The sequence below is a fragment of the Rattus norvegicus genome, chromosome 4, assembly GCF_021556685.1.
Source record: "Rattus norvegicus strain SHRSP/BbbUtx chromosome 4, alternate assembly SHRSP_T2T, whole genome shotgun sequence".
NCBI lineage: Eukaryota > Metazoa > Chordata > Mammalia > Rodentia > Muridae > Rattus > Rattus norvegicus.
In genome coordinates, this window is record NC_141537.1 from 105,743,521 (window position 1) to 105,768,295 (window position 24,775).

Sequence of the window (24,775 nt, forward strand, 5' to 3'; positions counted from 1 at the left end):
AAAGAAGAAATATAAAAAACTTAAGGAAATGCTTTTTTTAAAAAGTCTGTTTAATTCTTATGTATATGTAGTCTGTGAGTGCACACAGAGGCCGGGAGAAGATGTGCAATCACCCAGGAGCTGGGCTTACCAGCTACCGTGAGCAGGCCAACGTGGATGCTCGCTCAGAAACAAACTCTGGTCCTCTAGAGAGCAGCAAGTGCTCCTAACAGGTGAGCCATCTCCAGCCCACTAAAGAAATTCTTTCTGGCAAGAGCATTTTATTTTGATAATGCTCTTGATTTGGGGACACTTTTAGAAAGCTACTTCATTTGTGCTTCTTCATAATCTTTCAAGGACTTAGAACTACCATATCTGCTTGATTCATCCTTTTGCCCTACTCCACCCCCAGGTGGGATTGGGGTTTGACCTAGGACTTCCTTCACTCGGGCCAGGTGAGAACTCTGCCAACTGAGCTTAATCTGTCTCTCGTCTCAAATCCAGGAGGAAAAGCGCTTGAGGTGCCTGTTTAACATAGCAAGGCAGACTGGCCTCTGGGTTCTCCCAGCACCCCTCAGTCCCTACCTGTTACTGTCCCCTGACCCGCTTACCCCACTCCTTACCCTAAACTTCTCCAGCCGCTCTTCCCTATATAATCCGGCTGTTTTGGCTACACCGGTTCTTTCCCACCTTTTCGGCATCTTGGTCTCCTGGCTTTCCCCTCCCCACTCTTCTCTCCTTGCCTGGCTCACGGTTAGGTTCACTCTGGAGTTGTTTCTAATTGTCTCAAGACTCATGTTCCCGGAAGTAGCTGATCTCAACCAAGCGGCAGAAGAGTAAAATCTTTCTTAACAGGGTCCTGGCCGTACCTTCAGAGCCCGTGTTCTCCCGGACGACATTGATCATCAGGCATGTGGTAGCACGGAAAGTGTAAAAACTAAAAATGGGGTCGGAGACAGAAAGTCCATGTATTCCTGGCTACTGCGGTGTCACTGCTCCCAATACAGGTGTAACCTGAGTCCCCACTTGGGAGCCAGAAATCAGCTGAGAAGAGACTTCTGGAGAGAGCTGCCCCAGGCGGAGGTGGAGGAAGTGGGGGCCTCAGCACAGCTCATCCCATCTAGCTCGGTTTGCACTGAAGGGTTTGGGTAAGTCCCTTCTTCAGCACCTCAGAGGCTCTTTGGTCAACCTGGGAAGTTAGGACAAGAGTTGTGACACTTGTGTTGTGGGCAGAGGCCTTTGAAAGAGTGAATGCTTAGCTCACAGTACCTTGATTATTGCCCCCCTAGTAGCCTCTCATCCTGATGCCTAGGGTCAGGACCTCAAATCTCTGGGACCTACAGTCAGGGGACAAAGAGGACCCAAACCTTTCCTGGGCTTCTCCAGAAACTTGCAAGCCATACAGAGGCCCTAAACGGGCTCAGCCCCACTTCAGGGTCTGGGCTGCTCCTCTCCCCTATACAAGGAGTTAGGCCAGGTAATGGAGTCACAATCAAGGAGGAGCAATGTGTGTTTACTGTATGCCTACTGTGGGCCCTCGTCAGCACCCACCGCTTTTGCACTAGCAGCCTTTACTCGGCTGCCAGGAGCCCCTCCCTAAAAGGAACGCACCACACCTGCCTGACTCCACTTCCGGAGGAAAACAGGACTCTAGGCCCCACCTAGCGTCCTACTGCCTGCTGGGATTTGTAGTTTCTGGGAACGGGGCTGGCTGGCGCATGTGATGCGTGGGTGTGTACGTACATTAGCGTGTCCGACTTTGCCCTGGAGGGCCCTCTGAACCTCTGGGCTTCGACTATGACAGTATAGGTCATGTCCTTCAGCCCACTGCCTACTGGGACTTGTAGTTCGCAGGCGTTCTCCCTGGGCGCCCGTGAGGTCCAGTCCTGGCCTTCCCAGGGACCACTGGGTAAACTGAGGACCAGTCTCTGGGTGGAAGAAGCTCTAGGAGAGCCTTATGCTGAAGTCCCTTCCTGGCAAAAATAAATTATTAGGTCAAGGCTCTGGGGTCTTTTCTGTGATTAATGGTATCCTGAAATAATGAACAGTCTTGCCCAGGATGGGTTGTACACATGAGTCCATTTTCTTATAGGATTGATTGATAAATATTAATTTCAAGAATTTGTTAACTACTTCTCCAAGGAAGGTTTTAATCACCAAGAAATCGGCGAGACATACCTTGCTCTAGAAGAACCAGCCTGCCTCCATTTTAGACTTGAAAGCCGTCTTATAGTAAACACAAACTAGTTTCACTCCTGTTCATAATTAACCCTCTGTTTCTCAAGGATTGGACTATGCCCACCTATAACCTTCACTACAAATGCCTGCTCCAGGAATAACAATCATGTCTTTGTTACCTTTGTTTCAAAATGATTGTTATGGCTATCTGTTGTTACTGACCAACTTGTAATCATTTTTTTTTTTCAGGAGGCCCTTATAACTAATGTTCTATTCCTGTAACTTTGTCTATTTTGCCAAATCCCTCATTTGGAAACACCCTACTCTGAACTATGAAAACTTGTCTTCCTCACATCCAGTGCTAACCCCTCGAACCCAACCTTAGGGGGAGGCAACCTGTGTACACAAATAAAAAAGCTTGCTTTAATTAATTTAGCCATGATGATTTGGGTTGGTGGTTGAATCTTTGGTATAACACTCTGTCCCTCTGTGTTTGTGTGTATTTGCATGTTCGTGAGTTTGTGTGTGTAGTGTAGGCATTTGAAGGCCAGAGGTCTGTGTTAATGTCTTTCTCTTTGGCTTTCGACCTTTTCCGGTTGGATTTCTTATTAAAATGAGCTCATTACTTCAGTTAGACTACTGTCTCCTCCCCAGGGCTAGTCGGATGCAGGCACCAGCTTTTTTTTTTTTTTTTTTTTAAAGATTTATTTAGGGGCTGGAGAGATGGCTCAGTGGTTAAGAGCACCAACTGTTCTTCCCGAGGTCCTGAGTTCAAATCCCAGCAACCACATGGTGGCTCACAACCATCTGTAATGAGATCTGATGCCCTCTTCTGGTGTGTCTGAAGACAACTACGATGAACTCATATATAATAAATAAATGAAATAAAAAAAGATTTATTTACTTATTTTATGTATATACACTGTAGCTGTCTTCATTCCACAGAAGAGGGAATCAGATCCCATTACAGGTGGTTATGAGCCACCATGTGGTTGCTGGGAATTGGAACTCAGGACCTCTGGAAGAGCAGCCAATGCTCTTAACCACTGAGCCATCTCTCCAGGCCGTAGCACCAACTTTTTACATGCATGCTGGGTATTAGACTCAGGGCCTCATGCTTATGCAGTAAGCACTTACTTTATCGAACCAACCTTCTCCCTAGTGCCCACAGTTTGCTTTGAGGACCTTCTTAGACCAGCCAGTGATTAAATAATGATACAGAGGCTTTTTTTCTCGATTCTATTTTTTTTTTCTTTTTTTTTTTTTTTCCGGGGCTGGGGACCGAACCCAGGACCTTGCGCTTCCTAGGTAAGCGCTCTACCACTGAGCCAAATCCCCAACCCCGATACAGAGGCTTTTTAATCTCTGGTCCAGTCATTCACCTCTATGTCTCTGGCGAATCTCCTGCTTTTGATTCTTTTCCCAGCGTCCTCCTCTCTACCCGGGAGATCAGCCCTCCACTTCCTGCCCAGCTATTGGCCATCAGCTCCTTACTATAGCCAATCAAATACAATTCTAGATTACCTTAAGCAAGTGAGAAAGGAGGGATATTTATGAAATCTAAGGTGGGAGAGGGGCCATAGAAATGAAACACCAAGATCCTGCCAGCATTTAGCTCTCTGCTGGCACAGAATTAACAATTTAATATACAAAGACACACCTTCACACAATGTACCCCAACAACCAAATAAATGGGTTTGTGTGGGGCTCAGGATATTTGACAAGCTGTAAACCACAAGGTATGTGAGATGTTTGCATCAAAATTGGAGTGAGGTATGTATATAGCTTGATGCTGGTGGGGGTCCTAGACTGCCTAGAGGTTGCTAGCTAGGTACAGTGTTTGGAAAGAGGTGTACATATTATCTTCAAATAAGGGTCTCAGGTTTCTGAGTACATTGTGAGAGAAGGGTGTGTACATAGCCAACCACAAGGAATCCTAGTTTGCTAAATTATTCCCTACGCTTGGCTACAAGGAGCTTACTTATGCTGCACTGTGCCTCTGATTGGAGTCAGAGGAGCCAGGAGAGTCTCCTAAACTAGGCCTTCATCTCACTGATGGGGATAAAGTTCAGAGAGGGCTACATGTCAGGCTGGGTGAAGTAGCTCATGTTTGTAATCCTAGCACAGCAGAGGCTGAGTCAGGAGGATTACAGTGAGTTCGAAGTCGTCTGGGCTACAGTATGACACCTTGTCTCAAAAGAACAACAAAAGAGGGAGCTGTAGAGATGGCTCAGCAGTTAAGAGCACTCACCTGCAGCTCCTGCAGAGGACCTGAGTTCAAGTCCTAGCACCCCATGGCAGCTCACAACTGTCTGTAACTCCAATCTTTGGGAATCTGATGCCATCTTCTGGCCTCTGCAGGCACCAGGCACACATGTGGTGCACAGATATACGGGCATAAAAAAACACCCATCCATGTAAAATTAAAAAGGACAGCAAGAAAAGAATCTGGAGAGGTGGTCCCTGGCTGCAATCCCAGCTAAAGCAGAAGCACCAAGAGTTCAAGGTCATTCTCCACTACAGAGAGAGTTCAAGGCCAATGTGGGTTACATGACACTCTGCCTCAAAAAGGACAGGAAGAGAGGTGTGTGTGGAAATGGCTCAGTGGGTAAAATGCTTGTTGCACAAACCTGAAAGCATGATTTAGATCCCTACCACTCATGTAACAGCTAGGTTTGCAGCCCATATTTGTTTGTTTGTTTGTTTTTTTATTATATATAAGTACACTGTAGCTGTCTTCAGATACACCAGAAGAGGGCATCAGATCTCTTTATAGATGGTTGTGAGCCACCATGTGGTTGCTGGGAATTGAACTCATGACCTCTGAAAGAGCAGTCGGGTGCTCTTAACCGCTGAGCCATCTCTCCAGCCCCCTGCAGCCCATATTTGTAATTTCAAAGTTGGGTGAAGAGGTGGAGGCTCATGGTTTCTTGCTGTCCAGCCTGTCTAGCTAAAACAGAGCTCTGGGTTCTATAAGATACCTTGCTCAAAAAGTAAGGGAGAGGCTGGAGATGTGGTTCAGTGGGCAGGAGGATTTGTTACTCTTGCAGAGGACCTGTGTTCAGGTTCTAGCACCCACCTCTGGGCTCGTACCGCCTCTAACTCCAGCACCAGGGGACCTGTTGTCCTCTTCTGACCTCTTTAGGCACTAGATACGTATCTGCTACACAGACATACATACAGGCAAACACTCATACATAAAATGAATAAAGTCTAATTTTGAAAAATAAGGTAGAACCAGGCAGTGATGGGGTGTGCCTTTAATCCTAGCACTTGGGAGGCAGAGGCAGGCAGAGCTCTGTGAGCTGGAGACCAGCCTGGTCTACAGCAGAGTGATTTCCAGGACAGTCAGGGTTACACAGAGAAACACTGGAGAGAGAGAGAGAGAGAGAGAGAGAGAGAGAGAGAGAGAGAGAGAGAGAGAGAGAGTAGATAATAAAGACATTGAAGACATCTGACATTGACCTTTGGCCTTCATACATGCATGCCCACACATCTGCATGAACATGAACACATCATACACATAAACACATGTATACACTCTAAGTAAAAACTAGAACATATTCTCCCAAAATACCTAGAGAATAGACTGGGCATGATGGTTCCTTCCTGTGATCCCAGCACTCGGGAGGCAGAGGTAAGAGAGTCGCTGCAAGTTCCATAGCAAGACCTAGGATCAAAAGAAGAAGAAATCAAAGGGTCTGGGGAGACGGCTCAGTGGCTCCCATGCCAGCTCAGTCTGGGTCTCTGCATACTCTTCTTGCCTTGTTGAGAGAGAGTGAGAAAGACCCCAAAACAACAGCAAATGAACCCTCAAGACAAATCCTCCCACAGCTCCTCAGGGTCACTGTCTCCCAGCTAGAAGGGATAAGGTCTCCGCCCTTGCCTTACAAGGGAGCAAGCTTCACAGTGATCACTCAGTGGGGTACTTGTGTATTATGTACTTAAGACATTCAGTGAACATTGTTGAGTGTTGGTCCTGCTTAGCATGCATAGATCACAAAGCCAGAGCTATGCACACTGGGCACACACAGGGCATAGTGACGCTTGCCTGCAATCCCAGCGCTCTGCAGGGGAGGGAGGAAGACACAGAAGTGCAAGGTCATCTAAGGCTACCTAGGGAGTTTGGGTCAGCCTGAGTTACATAGGAAGTTGTCTTAAAGATTGGAAATTTTTTTCATTGTTATTACCTTCTAAGTCCTGTGCTGGGTGTTGGAGTTATAAGGAAGACTTGTTATTGTCTCTGATCCACATGTGCAGAGTGTGATTGGTGAGGGAGGGAGACACACAAAAAACCCTGCTCCGGTGACAGAATTTTCTGTGGTGGTGGATGCGTTTGGTAGGGATGTGGTTTACATGGGTGTTACATCTGTCAAAAGTAGAAAACTAAGCTGGGTGTGGTTGTACATGCCTGTAACTTCAGCGCTTAGGGAGCAGAGGCAGGCAGAGCTCTGTGAGTTTGTCTCTGTTCTACATAGAACACTCCAGGCAGATACAGTGAAACCTTGTCTCAAAAAAAAAAAAAAAAAAAAAAAAAAAAAATCTGGCACTGAGCCATCTTGCCAGCAGGCTGCAACTGGGCTGCCCAGCTGCTCAGAAACAAAGTCAGGGTGTAAATTCTTTCAAAAGCAGTCAGTGGACCTCAGAGAATTGAATTCTGCTTGGCCTTTGCAAAGTTGCTTCTCAAAACACAGAGCGGCTTTGTGGACTGGGTGTGAGTGGGTTTGTGTACTAAGGGCCGGACCCGACGCAGACAGCGGTGGAGACACTGGCTGGTCTGTTTGGTGTTGAATTAGAGAAGGGTAGAAAGGCGCATTGATGCAGGTCAGGACAGCCTGGATTACATTCCTGGCTCTCTTCTGCTCCTCCCTGAGAATAAGTAGGAATAATGGTGAAGGAGGTGAGGATGGAAGATCATGTTTGCTAAAAATCACACTAATTTATTTACGTGTGTGTGAGATCGTCCAAGTGCTGGGATTACAAGCACGTACTACCATTACGTGTGGTGCTGGGAATCAAACCCAGCTTCCTGCATGCTAGGAAACACTCCACAGAGCTGCATCCTTAGAGAAAGATTACCTTGAAAGCACAAAGACTAGCCTGCCTTTAATCCCAGCCCTCAGGAAGCAGAGGCCGGAGGATCTCTGTGAGTTTGAGGCCAGCCTGGTCTACAGAGCAAGCTCCAGGCTCCAGGACTTTACACTGAGAAAACCTGTCTCAAAAACAAAAGAAAGATAAAAGAAAGCACCAGGTACCAAGTGGGTGCTCCAAGCAACAGCAGAGGTTGGTATCCTGACAGAGACCAAGGACCTATGGGTTGTATGGGAGGTGGAAGCTGCCCTCCTCGGCCCCAGTTTTTCCGTAGTTTAGAGAACCTTTCTTTACTGGCCCTGGGGTCCCTACAAGGCTCCCAATGCTAGATCACTGGAGCAGCAAACTGAAGGGAACGCCCCCAGTCAGCCCCTGCCACTTGGCCCTTCTGGGTGACTCACTTTTCCGAGGGGTGGAGGCGTGGTCTCCAGCAAAACCACTTTGTCCAGAGCCAGGAACCCCCTGAGCAAGTAAGTCGCGGTTTTTCGGGCTTCTGTTCTCCACAACCCAGCGATCTTACTTAAACTCTGCGGGTCCTGGGGCACCTGGCTCCCCGCACCTTCCCGGGCTTCTAGGGACGAAAGCTGTTCTGGTTTTTGATCGCAGGCGAGATCAGGAGCACTTTCCAATTCCCGAGGGACAAACTTGAAGCAGGGGGTTGAAGGTAGGGCAGAACAGAAGCGTGGTGGGGGTGGGGGAAATCAACCTCAACCTGAGTCTTAAAAAGAAACAAGTTCCTTGTTTTTCTTTTATAACTTTTTTTAAAACGGTATCTCACGTAGCCCAGACCTCTTTAAATTCACTACCTAGCCAAAGATAACAGCAAACCTGGCAAACCTGTGATTCTCCTGCCTCCACTTTCCAAGTGCTGGGATTACAGGTGTGCACCACCACACTTAAACCTACATTCGGCAAGCCTCTCTCTGACTCTATCTGCCCCCCCCCCCCGCGCCGTTCCTCCCTCCCTCCCTTTCTTTTCCTTCCTTCCTTCTTTTCTCTTTCTTTCTTTCCTTCTTCCTTCCTTTCTCTCTTTCTTTCTTTCTTTCTTTCTTTCTTTCTTTCTTTCTTTCTTTCTTTCTTTCTTTCTTTCTTTATCATGTGTATTTTGTGTGTCTGAGTGGGGGTTTGTGCATGTGGAGGCTAGAACGGCATCAGATGTTTTGGAGTGATAGAGTGTTTGAGTGGCCTGATGTGGGTTCTGGGAACTGAAATTGGGTCCTCTGGGGAAGCCGAGAGTTCTCTTAACCACACTGAACCATCGATTTGGCACCAACAACTTTTTTTTTTTAAGATTTATTCATTTATTACATATAAGTACACTGCCGCTGCCTTCAGACACACCAGAAGAGGGCATCAGATCCCATTACAGATGGTTGTGAGCTACCATGTGGTTGCTGGGAATTGAACTCAGGACCTCTGGAAGAGCAGTCAGTGCTCTTAACCGCTGAGCCATCTCTCCAGCCCTTTTTTTTTTTTTTTGTCTTTTTTTTTTTGTCTTTTTTTTTTTTTTCTTCCCCGTAGCTGAGGATCAAACTCAGGGCCTTGTGCTTGCTAGGCAAGTGCTCTACCACTGAGCTAAATCCCCAACAACTTTTTTTTTTTTAATAAAATTTTCTTCCCTTGGTAATAGGACCCTCAAATGCAGTGAGCAATGACTTTCATTCATCTTTGTTCCCTGGTGTGTACATGGGTTCTCAACCTAAGGGCCACCTAGGTTCTGCACTAATACCGCTAGGACCCAAGGATCTGGGTATTGGGGGAGGGGAATCCCTGGTTTGAACTTTCTTTCCTTGAGGCACACCACGAAGTTTGAGAGGGAATGGGGATCGGTGTGGCACATGCTGGACCCTAGTCAGTCATCTCAGCAGGGTCATAGTCATTGCTGACTTGAATGGCAGACTAAAGAAAAGAGAAACAGTCCATGAGACAGCTTCGCTGGTAAAGACCCTGCCCCCAAACTCAAAGACCTGGATTTGGATCCCAGGACCCACATGATAGAAGGAGAGAACCAACTCCCATAATTTGTCCTCAAGCGGTGGTGTGTACACACCACCCCTCCTCCAACATAGGTAAATGAACAAATGTAATTTCAAACAAGGGTTTACATTGACCTAGCATGTCTCATGTGCTCATTAGTTGCAGCATCTTGTTTAACCCTCACGTTTGTCTGTGTGCCCTGCTTACAGATTGGACAGGAGGAGGCTCTGAAGAGTTGAATCACTGACCTGAGGAGGCTCAGCCCGTCGTAAGTAGTAAGTGCACTTCTCACACTCTCTGTGTGGCCAAGGATCATTTTGAGGTCTTCCTGCCTCCACCTCCAAGTGCTGGGACTGTAAGCATGCCCCAGCACCAGCTTTAGCTCTTCTTCCACCGTGTGGGGCTTGGGGGTCAGACTCAGGTCTTCAGGCTTGGAAGTAACGGCTTCACTAGCTGAGCCATCTTCCTGCTCTTCTTTGTCTTTCTCTCATGCTGTGATCCCTCTCAGCATGATATATATTGATATATATATATATATCAATATTGATTGATATCAATGATTGAATATCAATGATTGATTGATATATATATCAATCTCCCCAGTCCTAGGCCTAGGCCAGCTCTGTATCTCTGTCTGTCCCGGAACTCGCTCTCTAGACCAGTCTGGTCTCAGACTCATGGAGATCCACTTGCCTCTGCCTTCCAAGTGCTGGGATTAAAGTCATGCATCCCCACTGCCCAGCTAAGACCAACCAGTAACCTTTCTACTAAGCTTTCCACCAAGCCTGTGGTTCTGTCAGGGACAAGGCTCTGCTGGGATCTTAGCTCTGACTACTGGTTTCATGACTGTCATTTGACCATGGAGACACTTGGAAGCCAAATAAAGGCTGTGGTTTGTTTGTTTGTTTATTTAATGTGTTTGGGTGTTTTGTCTGCATGTATGAATATATGTACACAGTGTGTATGACTAATACTTGAGGCAACCAGAAGAGAACATTAGGTTCTCTGGGACTAGAGTTGCAAATAGTTGGGAGCCTCCATGTGGGTGCTGGGAATGGAGCCTGAGTCTCTGAAAGAGCAGCCACTGCTTTTAACTACAGAGCCATCTCTCCAGCACCACAAACTGTGATCTTTACAGGGAACATTTACTTTTTTTAAGTTTTATTTATTCGTCATATGTGGGTGGATGTCACAGCACATGTGCAGGCCAGAGGACAACTTTCTTTTCTTTAAAAAAAAAAAAAGATTTATTTATTCATTATATATGAGTAGCTGTCTTCAGACACACCAGAAGAGGGCATCAGATTCCATTACAGATGGTTGTGAGCCGCCATGTGGTTGCTGGGATTTGAACTCAGGACCTCAGGAAGAGCAGTCAGTGCTCCTAACCACTGAGCCATCTCTCCAGCCCACCCCTACACTCCCATTCGTGATTGTATTTGTTGTCTTGAGAAAACAGTTAATTCTCGCTCTGATGGTGTTTTAGCACACAGAACGCATCTGTCTAGATGGCTTGGGGGTGCACATCGGTAATCCCAGCCCTCAGAAGATGGAGGCAGGAGGATGACAAAGACATCATAGCTGGCTTGAGCTATGTCTTCAGGCTCAGTCCCAAACAAGCAAATACCAACTCCCAGTATCCACTCAGTGCTCTGTTTCCCCAGGCTTTCTCCCAGTAGCCAGCCCCGGTGTTAGACCGGTTTGATGGTCGGATAATTAGCAAGGCTTGCTTCTGGTCCTGTTGCACTACCAGAGCCAGGGCCTTGACTCTGAACACTAAGCCCTGTGTGGATCTGACTGTTGACTAACATTCTTTCAGGATAGCCCTGCCAGGGTCCCTGGACATTGAGCCACCCAACTGTGTCTGCCCATTGGGTGCATATTCTCTCGAACCTCTTAACCTATGAGTCATGAACCATTTGGTAAAGTTTTACCTCTAAACTGTTTACATCACAAAGTCATAACAGTAGCAAAATGACAGTTATGAAGTAGAATGAAAATAATTTTGTGGCTGGGGCCACCACCACAGGAGGAACTGTATTAAAGAGTTGCAGTATTAGGAGGGTTGAGAACCACTGACCTAGAGATTCAGGTGGGAATGAGCGCCTCCTTGACTGAGCCAGCCTTCTGCTTCCTGTGTGACTTCAGGCTGTGCCTCAGGGTAAGGCCTTCCTGGAGCCAGCAAGTTAGACCAGATTGATTCCGTATTATGGTCCTGCGACTATGTGAAGGGAGAGGTTGTTGCTTTGGGTTGAGCTTGAAACCCTCAGTCCTCTCTCTTTTCTTTGAGACAGGTTTTGTTTTGTAGTTCTGGCTGGCTTGATCATATTTATTTGCTTCTTTTTGGGATGTGGGGGAAGGGTTTCTAGACAGGGTCTCATGCACCTGGGGCGGGTTTTGAACTCCATGTAGCTGAGGTTGACTCTGAACATCCAATTCTCCAGTTTCTATCTCCCAAGCGCTGCTTTCACAGGTGTGTCACCACATCCTGCCGGCCGTCCATGCTCTTTTCTATTGATGATTCTAGATCCCTAGTGCTCAGACGGTGTGACACTGGACATTTGGTGAATGAGCAGCAGACTCCATGGATGTGTGGGGTGGTGGTCTTCATTCATTCATTCATTCACTCATTCATTCATTCGTTCATTTATAAGTTTTGGGTTTTTTGAAACAGGATTTTTCTTTTTTTTTTTTTTTAGTTCTTTTTTTTTTTTTCGGAGCTGGGGATCGAACCCAGGGCCTTGCGCTTCCTAGGCAAGCGCTCTACCACTGAGCTAAATCCCCAACCCCGAAACAGGATTTTTCTGTAAGGCCTGGGTATCCTGGAACTCAAGACATCCTCCTGCCTCTGCCTCCTGAGTGCTGGGATTAAAGGCGCAAGCCGCCATGACCAGCTAAGGGGTTAGTCTTTTGAGAATTGGGACACAGAGAGACTTCACGTGTCAAGGTACCTGGTATGGTGCCTCAGTACACGTAATCCCTAGTGCTCAGGAAGCGGAGGCAGGAGGATTGTCATAGAGTTGAAGCCAATCAGATTGAGTTTTGTAGCAACCCAGGTTCCAAAGTGAGACTCGGTCTCAGTAAAACAATCAAACAACAGACGGTGATGCACCTCTGTGATCCCAGCACTCAGGAGTCAGGAGGATTAAGAGTTCAAGGCCAGGGGTTGGGGATTTAGCTCAGTGGTAGAGCGCTTGCCTAGCAAGTGCAAGGCCCTGGGTTCGGTCCTCAACTCTGAGAAAAAACAAACAAACAAACAAACAAGAGTTCAAGGCCAGTTTGAGCTACATAATTTAGAGGTTAGCTTGACTACATGAGAGCTTGTCTCAAAAACAAAACACCAAAATGTACACACACATCCACACACACCCAAACCCAACCGGAATGTGTCAGGGTCCCAAACACTCTCTTGGAACTTTGCTTCACAAACAGCCTGGTTTGCAGAGAGAGTTCCAGGACAGCCAAGTCTACACAGAGCAACTGAGTCTTGAAAAAACTAAGGGAGGAGGAGGGAGGGGGGAGGAGGGGAGGGAGTGGAAGGGAGGGGAGGGGGGAGGGAAGAGGGGAAAGGGGAGAGGGGAGGGAAGAGGAAGGGAAGGAGGAGGAGGAGAATTAGAAGATCATTTAGAAGATCATGAAGAAGAGCATCATCACATGTATTCAGGGCAATGTGACAGCTAGTCAGGGGGAGGAGGAAAAAGTAGTGTAGGGCCAGTGACCCAATCCAGGAAATGTGACTAACCAGCCACAGCAGGGCCTGAGCAGACTGGGGCCTCTGCCTGGGCTAGTGAGTGGAATGGGGCTTTCCTTGCCCATCTGACTTTAAATTGCTCAGAATTTGCCTTGCCTGAGGCTGCTGTGATGAGACCCTGTCAGGCTTTAACCTTCCAGTGGTCGTGTCCGGGAAAGGGCAGTCTTCCATCAGCATGGCTCAGTCTTGGAGCTTGCTTTCCAGAATCTTAGACCTCTGAGTTCTGAGCCTCCCCATGGGTGGGGCAGGTGGGCGGGACAGCCCAGTGGAGAAGAGGGAAGTCAGAAGCCAGCGTGGGGCAGGCTGAGACTAGTCGGAGAAGAAAAGGCCGGTGGAGAGGTAAAATTGGGAAGGGCTCTGTAGAGAAGGGCTGGCTAGGATCCTCAGGGGTGGATAGGTGAGGGCTGGTTGCTAGGGTCCGGGAACAGGTGGGAATGGTGTCCCCAGGCATAAGTCAGTCTCAGGTCGTCGTTATCTGCAGTTTTGCAGCTGCAGAGTCTGAGTGGGCCTGGGTGGGGAGTGTTCCAGCTACAGGGGAGGAGCTAAAGGGTCTGGGCTCATCCTGGTCTGTAGGAGGAGGTCTCAGACCTGGAGATCTGCAGAGGCCATCAACCTGTCAGGAGGTGAGTTCAGATCTGGTGGTGCCTGTCCCCAAGACAGCACTATCCTGGGCCCAGACAACTGGACTGGAGGGAGTTGAGGAGCAAGGTAGGTTCAGCTACGTGAGGGGCATTCAGGCAGCCCCCAGCAGAGGGTCATCTGGGGAACAGTGTGGAGAGAAATGAAGGTAGAATCTGGGGGTGTGGGGACAGAGTATTGTCCTGGGGGTTCAGAGCCACTGCTGTTCCCACTTCTAAGGAACATGGGTCACAGTCTAGCAAGTCCTGTGCTTTCTTGTATTGACACCCATTTCCTCCCTAGGGCTGCTGCCATTTCAGCTCACACTAACAGGGCAGATGGGGACTGTGAGGGGAAGTGACCTATTGAGGGTCAGGGTTCAAGAGGGCAAAAATAGTGCCAGTTTCTCTCTGTACTGGGTCACCGATGCACAATCAGGTCATTGATAGAATCAAGAATTTGTGGACGTGGTCTCCACTTCTAAGCCCCTGGTGTATCCTTAAAAGGTATTCTAGCCAGAGTTAGCCAGCAGGGCACACATGCTCTCCCACTACTCAGGACAGTCTGATGGGCCTCTTTGCCCTGTGGCTTTCTGTTGAGAGCCTAGGCAATCCCGTTGGTTTCATCCAATAATTGCAGATCAGCAAATCAGGGCAATCAGACACATTCTTTGGACACAATCAGGTGTGCTCAAAGGTCCACAGGCAAACCCTGCTTCCTGCTCCAAAGCTGCTTTATTGTCTCGGGGAGAAAGCCAGTCCCTCAAACTCACCACATTATGGCACAATGGGATAAAGGAGTCTTCAGCAGAGGGGGCTGGCTGTGATGTAGCTCAGTGGTAGAGCATTTTCCAGCTATGACCCATGGCCCTGCTCTGGTCCCTCCATGCTTCCCATTCCCAACGGAAGTCAGCAGAGGCTGCCTGTGAGGTGGTGAGTTTCCCACCATCAGGAGCATTCAAGAGGAGGAGGGTGAAGTGTGCCACAGAAGAGGGCCCTTTACTGTGTCCTAAGGACTATCTAAGCACTCAAGGTTCTTCTAATGCTGGTCTGTGATTATGTGACAGTCTGCTGGGGAGGAAGTTGGTCTGTGGTTTCACTGGGTGTGATGGTTCCCCACTTCCTGAACCTTCTAGGTAGGCCACAAGGCATGGGCTGTTCTTCATGATGGGGCCCCCAGATCAGATCTTGAGGGAATGAAAATGAATAGGCTGTCACAGATGCTTGTGATGGGGTAGCAGGTATGCCCTGTTGTTAGCACAAGAAGGCAGTGAGATGTAGTCCAAATCAGCCAGCTGTGGCTGATGTGGCAGGATTGGGGAAGCTCCCACAGAAGCTGATCCTACTGAATGGTCGATTATCCCACAGGCAGCATGACGTGTGCCCACAGGGATAGAGGGGTCTAGGACCAGGTCAAAGGGCTGAAACAAGGAGACAGGAATAGAAGACCCTTCCCAAGGAAGGGCGGAACATAGGCAGGACCTTGAGCTGATGGGAGAGCAGCCGGAGCCTCAGAATCTGGAGCTTCTCTCACACTCTGCTACCCAGGCCCTGTCTATGCAGTGTGGTTTCAGCTACCTCATTGTCCCCCATTACCCCTTTCCGCCCTTGGGAGCTGGAATTGAACTTGGAGTATGCTAGGCAAACACTGTGCCACTGGGCTCTGTCCCTGGCCTTCTTTCTACGTTTTGTCTTAAGATTGGCCACATTCTGTTGCACAGGCCTTAAACACACTCAGCATCCCGGGCTGGCCTTGAACTTCTGATGTGTATCTCAGGTTATCAATTAATGGGCATTATAGGTTTGTACCAGCCTGCCTAGCTTTGTCAGGAGTTTTAAAAGCCTCCCTCTCCTTCACAGCTCCAGTGTACCAGGTGTTAGACTAAGCTGTTCTCATAGACCTCACTGCACTAAGAGGATCACTTTGAACATCTCCTGGCCTTGGTTCTTTTTTTTTTTTTTTTTTTTTTTTTTTTTGGAGCTGGGGACCAAACCCAGGGCCTTGCACTTCCTAGGCAAGCGCTCTACCACTGAGCTAAATTCCCAACCCATCTCCTGGCCTTTATATGCACTGACACTGTTGAAGAATAACCTAGGGGCTGGGGATGTAGCTGGCGACAGAGTTCCACCTAACATGCATACGCACCTAGATTCGATCTCTAGCTATTCGTAAACCAAACCCGCTGGTGATCCAACATGGGGGAGGAGTGAAGGCAGGAGGATCAGAAGTTCAAGGTATCCTTGGCTACTTAGTGAATTCAAGGCCAGCTTAAGGCTACAGGAGACCCTGTGCCAAAAGAAAAAAAAAAAAAGTAAAAACGTATTCCCTGACACTTGATACCGTAAGGGAGACTTTAGCAGGGCCGTCACTAAACTATAGGAACCACAGTGCCAGGGCCTTGCAGTGTGGGAAAAAGACCCAGAGTAGTGTGAGCAAACAAGACTTACATCGGCTAGAGCTAGCTGAGGGTCAGTGTGTGGAAAAGTACTAAAAGGAAGTGCCAGGGGGCTGGGAGGTTCCGGCAAACTAACCTAACAGCATTCTTGCTGAAGATGGTCTGGGTGATCAGCCATCTTGTGGGGGATGGTGCAGGTTGAGGAACAGATCTGATAAAGGATGACAGGATGGGGATTATGGGGATTTGCAGCTGAACTGATTTTTCAAGGATCTTTGGCAGAAACTAGATTTGACAAGGGGGTACATAAGAAGGTCTAGAAGGTTCAGAAGGAGTGATGGGGTTTAGCCAGTCTTTGCACTTTTGAAAGGTGCCAGGCTGTCTTTTTTTGAACATTTATTTATCTATTTGTATGTATGTATATGTGTGTGTACACATGCCATGGTGTGTGTATGTGCATGTGTGTGTGTACACACGCATATGCCATGGTGTGCATATGGTTATCGTCAGAGCCCTGTGGTGGCTTGAAGCGGAGGAGGACACATGGTTTTGAGTTCCGGCCTAATTTCTCGTTTGGTAACACAGAACTGAAAACGGTGAAGCTGTGGGTTCAGTCTGTCCCGTTCCTGAGCTTGGGTTTGGGGCAGACTATTCATCAGTCCGTGAGTCACAGGCTGGGCTGCCCCTAGCGGGGTGTGTGTGTGTTGGTGGGGAGGATGTGGACACACCCCATAGAGTTCCCTCCCTGGGGGAAGTGTCCTGCTGGAAAAAACAAATGCCTTCCTCTGTTTGGGAGGTTGGTCAGGAAAAGGAAAGGGGTGATTCCCCTGGCCTGTCACCTTTCCCCAGGGCTCTGCCTCATGTTGTTCCCTAGTCCCTCAACCCTCTGCACTGACCCAGCCACTGAGGATCTCTTCTAGTCCTCCTCCTGAGCGGTCTCTAGGATCCATTTTGTACTTGAGTGAAAAGCGTGCACACTGAATTAAATGCTGATGACTTATGCGCTCTGCCCTTTAAGCCTTAAAACAAACAACCAAACAACAACCAAAAAATAGGCCTGAGACATGCTCAGTGTACAGTAAGGGAGAGCTGATAGCTAATTAAGGGGGCACCTGAGATTGATCCCTAGAACACACGGTCGAAGGGAATGCCAAATCTGTCTTCACACTTATTTACTTATTTCTTTAGTGTGTACATGTACACTCAAGCACACATGTGTGTGCACCACAGTCCGTACATGGATGTGAAGAAGAACCGACTCCCAATAGGAACAAATAAACGGGAGGGGGAACTTGTTGCGATTGCATTTTTCTGAAATCATGAAACAAGATTGGTACATCTAACAACACCAAACAACAGCTTGCCTTCTGCATTCTCCCTTCACTACAATTTCTTTTACCTGAGAAATATTTTTTCTACCGATTTACAAAACAAAGATGGCGTCTGTCATTCTGGAACTGGAAGATGTTGGGAACATAAAGGGAGAGGTAATGCCCGGAATGAGTGCAGTTCTCCGGGGAGAGAGTTGGCTAGGAAGAATAGCATCCTGTGGAGAAGGTATTGGCTTCAGTAGACTTAAAGAATAAAAAATTCTCATAAGGATCCCCAATGCCCCTTCTCTCTCCCTCTTCCTGGCTAGCCTGGGACACACTACGAACACCAGGCTGGCCTTGAATTTGCAGCAATCCACCTGCCTCTGCTTCTGAGTGCTGGGGCTAAAGGGTCGCAGTTCTCTCTTCTCACAGGGTCCCGTGGATCCCAGGCTGGCATTAGTTTTTTTGATGATGACCTTGAATCCTCGCCTTGGCCTCCCAAGGGCTGGGGCTACAGGCGTGAGGCAGCATTGTGCCCAGTTTATGACGGACTAGGGATTAAACCCAGAACCTCATGCACGTTAAGCAAGCGCTCTGCCAGCTGAGCCCTCTCCAGTCCTTTCCCTATTGTTCATCGTTAAGATTTTAAAAATGATTTATCTATTTTTATTTTATGTACAGGTGTTTTGCCTGCATGTATGTCTGTGAGGGTGTTGGATCCCCTGGAACTTGAGTTACAGACAGTTGTGAGCTGCCATGTGGTTGCTGGGATTTGAACTCAGGTCCTCTGGAAGAGCAGTCAGTGCCCTTAACCACTAAGCCATTCTCCAGCCCCAAGATATTTTTAAATATTAAACATATAATTTTTGTTAGTATGGGTGTGTATCTGGATGCTTACATAGGTGGGTAAATGTGGGGGTGAGAGGGCTACCTCATGTAGTCTGTTTTCTCCTTTCATCTTTACTGGGTTCTGGGGATCGAACTCAGTTTATCAGACTTATGCAGCAAGCACCTTTGCAGAGCTGTGTCACTGGCCCCTTGTTTTTTTTTTTTTGTTTTTTTTTTCTTCCTTTCTTATTCTTTTGAGACGGTGTCTTATAGCCCAGGATGTCATAGCATTCACTATGTAGCCAAGGATAGCCTTGCGTTTCAGCTCCTCCTGCTTCTGCTCCTGGAATGCCGGAATGGCGGGTGTGCATTACTGTGCCAGGCACTTTTTGTTGTTTTAGGACAGGGTTTCATGTAACCCAGGCCTGCCTGGAGGCTGAATGTCCTGGGCTTCTGAACCTTGTGCCTCCACCTCCCTAGCACTGGGTTACACCTGTGTGCGCTGTCATAAGTGGCCTTTTCCTTTCCTTTATGTGGATTCTGAGGATTCAAGCTCTGGGCCTCACACTTGCCAGGCAAGGACTTTCACCACTGAGCGTTGCCTCAGCCTCAGGTCATGCTTAGCTTCTTACAGACTGAGAGGACAACCTAAGGCTACATAAAAAACTGACTTCCTAGAAGTACCCTCTACATCACTGGAGAGCTGGTGTGATGGCCCTTGAGACAATCATGGCTTCTCTTTTCAGGTCTGAAAACAGCATGTACACGCCCATCCCTCAGAGGTAGGCAGTGTGCCCCACCCCTAGCCTTTGCTCTCTTCCCATCTCTACTTCTGAGGGCTGCTTCTCCCTCCTCCCTGCTCTCACTATACCCAGACCCGTCTCCAGGCCTGCCCAAGTCTCTGTGCTTGAGCCCACTCCTCGTGGGGTCTGTTACCAACCATTTCTCCCCACAGTGGCTCTCCATTCCCAGCCTCAGTCCAAGACCCAGGCCTACACATATGGCGTGTGGAGAAGCTGAAGCCGGTGCCCATAGCACGAGAGAACCATGGCATCTTTTTTTCTGGGGATTCCTACCTAGTGCTTCACAATGGCCCGGAAGAGGCCTCCCATCTGCACCTGTGGATAGGTACAGGGGTTGGAATGGTGTCTGGGTTTGGCTAAGGCAGCGATGCAGGTGGCAGTGGATTTCATGGACCTTGCCTCTCACTTCCTAATTATCCTAGGCCAGCAGTCATCGCGCGATGAGCAGGGGGCCTGCGCTGTGCTAGCTGTGCACCTCAACACCCTGCTGGGGGAGCGGCCTGTGCAGCACCGTGAGGTTCAAGGGAACGAGTCCGACCTCTTCATGAGCTACTTCCCACAAGGCCTCAAGTATCGGGTGAGATCCTCCTCCAAGTCCTCATTTCCTTGGCTTCTCTCCCAACCAACTCCTGTTCTGGTTGGATGTTGTCCTGTGGAAAGCCTGCGATTGGTCTCCACCTTCTTGCGTCTCCCAGCGCGATGAATGGCAGAGGCCTCTGGGTTGCCTATGAGGCCACTAAGGCCAGTCTCTTGGGCTGCAGGAGGGTGGCGTGGAGTCGGCGTTCCACAAGACAACCTCGGGCACCACGCCAGCAGCCATCAGGAAGCTCTACCAGGTTAAGGGGAAGAAGAACATCCGTGCGACCGAGAGGGCTCTGAGCTGGGACAGCTTCAACACTGGGGACTGCTTCATCCTGGACCTGGGTCAGGTGGGTATGGCTGAGATCACAGGCTGGGAGTCCGGGAAAGGAGAGCTGAGATGCTAGGACCATACTCTGGTGACCTAGTCTTCCACGAGAAGACATCCCATCCAGTCAGCCCTTAGGAATCCATAGAGCTTATTTCCCAGCCACACAGACAGTGCAGTCCTCAGGTGTTCCAGCCTCAAACAGTGGTCTCATACCTGTCATAACTTTCAGGCATGTCCAACCTGTGCCCTTGGCTGCATGTAGCCCAGGGTATATTTTTTTTCTTTTTCTTTTTTTTGGAGCTGGGGACCGAACCCAGGGCCTTGCGCTTGCTAGGCAAGGGCTCTACCACTGAGCTAAATCCCCAACCCTGAGCATATTTTATATAAATGTGACTCAACAGAAAGTTTTAAACTTTTAGAAAACATGTCTAGGGTTTTGATTTTTTTGGGTTTTTTTGGGGGTTTTTTTTGAAAAAATATTTTTTTGTAATTTGATTATATTTTTAAAAATTGTGTTTGTGTCTTGGGGGTGGGGCATGTACATGTGAATGCAGATACCAGCAGAGGCCAGAAGAGGGCACCAGAGTTGGACTTAAAGCAGTTGTGAACTATCCATTGTGGGTGCTCAAAACAGAATTCAGGTCCCCTTAGAAGAGCAGTGTGTGCTCTTGACCACTGAGCCACCTCTCCAGCCTCAGGAGATAATTTATAAACAAGATAAAAATGGTGGAGCTGTATGTGTACTGGGAATTGAATCTGGGTCCTTTGGAAGAGTGCTCTTAACTAACTCTTAACCCCTTCAGCCCAGGATGTGACATCTTGGGGATTTTATTTTATTTTATTTATTTAGAGAGAGAGAGAGAGGGAGAGAGAGAGAGAGAGAGAGAGAGAGAGAGAGAGAGAGAGAGAGAGAGAGAGCGCCAGACAGCCAGACAGCCTGAGACTCATTGTGTAGCCCTGGCTGTCCTGGAACTCATTACATAGACCAGGTCTCAAATACACAGACATCCACCTGCCTTTGCCTCTTGAGTACTGAGACCTGTGCCATCACTCATACATGGTTGCCCTGCCTATGGGGACAGTTTTTCTGTGGGGGCCAGGACAAAGGCCGCTGACTCTGGTAAGCCCGTCTGACTTCTCTGCAGAACATCTTTGCCTGGTGTGGTGGCAAGTCCAACATCCTGGAGCGCAACAAGGCGAGAGACCTGGCCCTGGCCATCCGGGACAGCGAGCGGCAGGGGAAGGCCCAGGTGGAGATCATCACTGACGGAGAGGAGCCAGCCGAGATGATCCAGGTTTGGGACATTGGGGTGGGCAGCTGGAAAGTGCTGTTTGGATGTGGCCAAGAGAGACAGTGACAAGCTGGGAGCATGAAGGTGGCTGAGAGAGGATTGGTGGAAGGCAGGGGAGCGGGAGGGGGGGTTCCTACTCAGCCTGAGACTTGCTCATGGGCTACCTTTGTGTTCTGGGGATGGAGGAACGGTATGGCCTTGAGGCAAGAGGCTGTTGAGTGGTTGGGCTGGGCCCATCACTTTTCCCTGCACAGTGCGGGACGCAGGTGGCCCTGCACGTGGTTACTTGGAAAATTTGGGTGCAGAAGCCTCTGTAATCCTGCCTGCCTCTACAGGTTCTGGGCCCCAAGCCTGCTCTGAAGGAGGGCAACCCTGAGGAGGACATTACAGCGGACCAGACCAACGCCCAGGCTGCAGCCCTGTATAAGGTGGGCACCTTAGGCCCCCTGAGGATTAGCCTGGCGTGATCCTGCACAGGGCATCTGCAGGTGGCCAGGGTACAGAGCTGAGGGAAGAGACCCTGGGAAGGCTGGGCCAGGAATCACACAGGTTTGTGGGGGCTGGAGGAGAGACGGGTGGGAAGGATGGCCCTCTGAGAAGGTAAACGGTATTCACTTCCAGTTCCTTGGTGAAGGTTGAAAGCTAATTCTGAGATTGTCTTGATTTGAACCCCGCATAGTTACTTGTAAAGTGGAATTCGCTTCTTCTCCTAGGGGGTTGTGGCCTCTGGACTGCAGTAATAGGCAAGAGAGGGTCTGTCCGGGGCTTGCTTTTGTAGGGGCTGTGGGGGGCAATTCCTGCTTGTTTCTCAGGACTGTTGGAGAGAACCAGGTGACCTATCTCTTCATTCCAGGCGACGACCGAAGTGTGTGTGAGTCACACTGGGAACTGTCCTTCTTCTCCAGGTCTCTGATGCCACTGGACAGATGAATCTGACCAAGGTGGCTGACTCCAGCCCGTTTGCCTCTGAACTGCTAATTCCAGATGACTGCTTTGTTCTGGACAACGGGCTATGTGGCAAAATCTACATCTGGAAGGGTATGTGTGGCTCCTCTGTGTGGGCCCGAGGGTACAGCAGCTGCTCCGAACCCAGCAGGCTCAGCCATTTTGAAAACCTCAGCCTAGCTCTGTCTCAGAACTTCAAGGGCCTGTTCAGAACATTGCCGGGCCCAGCCCAGACATTCAGATCCTGCAGGTGTGGGTCGGAGCCTGAGCACCTGAATATTTAACATGTTATTTAACATGTTCCCAGGGCATGCCTGTGGGCTTGCAAGGACCACATTTTGAGAACTCTCGGCCCGGTTTCCAGGCCTTCAGGGCTCTGGGGTGCCTGATCTTGAGGTTCTTCATGAACTGTAATAGAATTAAATTTTAGACGGGCTTAGTAGGTGCTTTATGCAGTATGCAGTATACTTGCAGGCTGTGGGTTTCCAAGAGATTATATCTGCTGGAAGGAGAAAGGCTGCTGTGTGCAGGAGCCTGGATGCTCTCTTTAACCATAGAAATCTGGGGAAAACATGACCCTGGGACCCCATTTGCTTTTGCTGGTTCCCAGGAAGGTATGGGCAGTCCATCCCTTCAGCCGAGGTTCTGGGTTTGTTTTTTTGTTTTTTGTTTAGATTTACTTTGTCTCTTACTTTTGTGTGCTTGTACATGTGTGCATGTACATGTGTGCATGTACCTGTGTGCTCTTTTGCACATGTGCCTGTGGGTCCCAAAGGCCACATGGCAGCCAATCCCTTGGAGCTGAAGTTAGAAGCAGTTTTGAGCTTCCTGGTGTATGCTCTTAGAACTGAACACTGGTTCTTCACAAGAGCAGCAAGTGCTGTCAACCACTGTCATCTTGCCAGCCCTTGCCCTTTGTTTTATGAGACCAGGTCTCATGTAGTCCAGGCTGGCCTGTCTGATGTAGCCAAGGATGAACTCCTGATCCTCCTGCCTCCATGTGGGAAGGAGCCATGCACTATGATGCCTGCTTTCTCTGGTGCTGGGGATGGATGGAGCCCAGGGCACGCTAGACAATGCTCTACCACCAGCTACGTCCCTCGCACCAGGGCTGTCTTTTCTTCCCTGCAGAGGTGCCATAAACCATGGAGCCGATGCTGAGATTCTGGAGGCCTGTGTGAATGTCTGTAGTCCCCAAGAGAAGAATCATAGGAAGGAAAGGGGGACAGGACGCCTAGGAGGCTGGCAGACAATTGCCCATGGGTGACTGAACAGTGTGTCGGTTACAGAGGAAGGACACAGACACTTTGTAGTTCACAGGACTTTTAACACTGGCCAGAGAACTGACCACCATGCCTGGCTCTGTTTCCCTATCAAAATGCCTCAGCTGGAAGCATGGTTTGTGCCCCAGTGACTGCCAGTGTAACTGGGTAGATTCTCTGTGGTCTTCAGTTTTATAAGCATTTTGTTAGCAAGCATCTTGGCTGTTGGCCTTGTGGAAGTTCACTTACCTCTAGAAGAAATTGTACTGTGTTCTCTTTAGTTTCACACAAAGAGGTCCGATAACAGAACAGTGTTCCCTGTAACACTATTCACATACAAAAGGTGAGGGGGTCCAGGGAAGGGAGGCCTTAGCCCTAGAGGTTTTTACATTTTTATGTGTGTATTTCTTGCATGCATGTCTGAACCGTATGTGTGCGGTGTCCTCAGAAGCCAGCAGACAGCACTGGATCTGTTAGAACTGGAATTACAGGTGGCTGTGAGTGCCATGTAGGTGCTGGGAATCGAACTCAGGTCTTCTGCAAGAGAAGCGAGTGCTCCAGCCCCTGGCCTTCCAGTTTGATGTCTAGGAGGAAGCTCATCCTTCCTAAGGTGGCTTGACCAGAACTAGAAGAGTCTGTTGATCCAGGAGGAAGAGATGTCTTATTTTGTCTATTTCTTTATTATTTATTTACTTAATTTTAGCTTAAAGCAGCCAGCTTTCTGGGAAAAGTATTAAGAGGCTGACTTCATACCCCAGGGACCCCCTCAGCATTCTTTTTTTTTTTTTTTTTTTCTCGGAGCTGGGGACCAAACCCAGGGCCTTGTGCTTGCTAGGCAAGCGCTCTACCACTGAGCTAACTCCCCAACCACCCCCCTCAGTATTCTTGGGTACTCTGGGTACATTTGTTTTAAAAACTGTCAGGTGTTCTGTGGCCTTTAAGTTTTCTCAGTGCCTCATGCAGCCCAGGCTGACTTTGAAGCTCCCTATGTAGCTGAAGGTGTGAAGGCGATCTTCAAATTCTCATCCTCCTGCCTCCACTTCCTGAGGGCGAGTGTGAAGTGTGGTTTTCTGTGGTGCTAGGGACAGAACCCTGAGCTTCATGAATACTGAGCCCCTCCACTGCCCCCCCCCAACCCTCTTTTCCTGTGTTCCAGGGAGAAAAGCCAATGAGAAGGAGCGGCAGGCGGCCCTCCAAGTGGCTGATGGCTTCATCTCTCGAATGAGATATTCCCCAAACACTCAGGTGGAGATTCTGCCCCAGGGCCGAGAGAGTCCCATCTTCAAGCAGTTCTTCAAGGACTGGAAGTGAGGGTGGGTGTCCCCATCCCTGCTCTCCTGCCCCCACCACCTGCCTGCTTGTTTCCCCTCTGGCTGCTGAGTCAGAACTGAGGGGCCCTCTGGATGCTCAATAAAGGACACGTTCTGTTCCCA

The 24,775-nt window shown here is 48.8% G+C and overlaps 1 protein-coding gene across 14 annotated transcripts; it reads left to right on the forward strand.

The window, feature by feature from the left end:
* The first annotated feature begins 1,032 nt into the window (after window positions 1-1,032).
* Capg (capping actin protein, gelsolin like) lies at window positions 1,033-24,775 on the forward strand. Of its 14 annotated transcripts, none has more exons than XM_087656622.1 (11): window positions 6,966-7,057; window positions 7,274-7,440; window positions 9,435-9,500; window positions 18,877-18,912; window positions 19,086-19,258; window positions 19,356-19,510; window positions 19,695-19,862; window positions 20,989-21,138; window positions 21,471-21,563; window positions 22,041-22,173; window positions 24,499-24,775. In XM_087656622.1, exons 4-11 carry the CDS (start codon window positions 18,890-18,892, stop codon window positions 24,651-24,653), a joined length of 1,050 nt encoding a protein of 349 aa, XP_087512748.1. In that variant the 5' UTR covers window positions 6,966-7,057; window positions 7,274-7,440; window positions 9,435-9,500; window positions 18,877-18,889; the 3' UTR covers window positions 24,654-24,775. The 14 variants fall into 14 exon arrangements, with proteins under 14 accessions (XP_087512746.1, XP_087512751.1, XP_087512745.1 ...); XM_087656618.1 differs by lacking the exons at window positions 6,966-7,057; window positions 7,274-7,440 and adding exons at window positions 7,692-7,718; window positions 7,855-7,912; XM_087656624.1 differs by lacking the exons at window positions 6,966-7,057; window positions 7,274-7,440 and adding exons at window positions 7,692-7,718; window positions 7,855-7,912 and having other exon boundaries at window positions 9,435-9,493.

Bases quoted from the DNA above. Each gene is read 5' to 3' on its own strand.
- Capg (XM_087656613.1), top strand. From the start codon at position 14,480: ATGCTTCCCATTCCCAACGGAAGTCAGCAGAGGCTGCCTGTGAGGTG. The intron at 18,913-19,085 runs GTAGGCAGTGTG...TTCTCCCCACAG, and splicing joins TACACGCCCATCCCTCAGAG to TGGCTCTCCATTCCCAGCCT. The intron at 19,863-20,988 runs GTGGGTATGGCT...ACTTCTCTGCAG, and splicing joins TCATCCTGGACCTGGGTCAG to AACATCTTTGCCTGGTGTGG.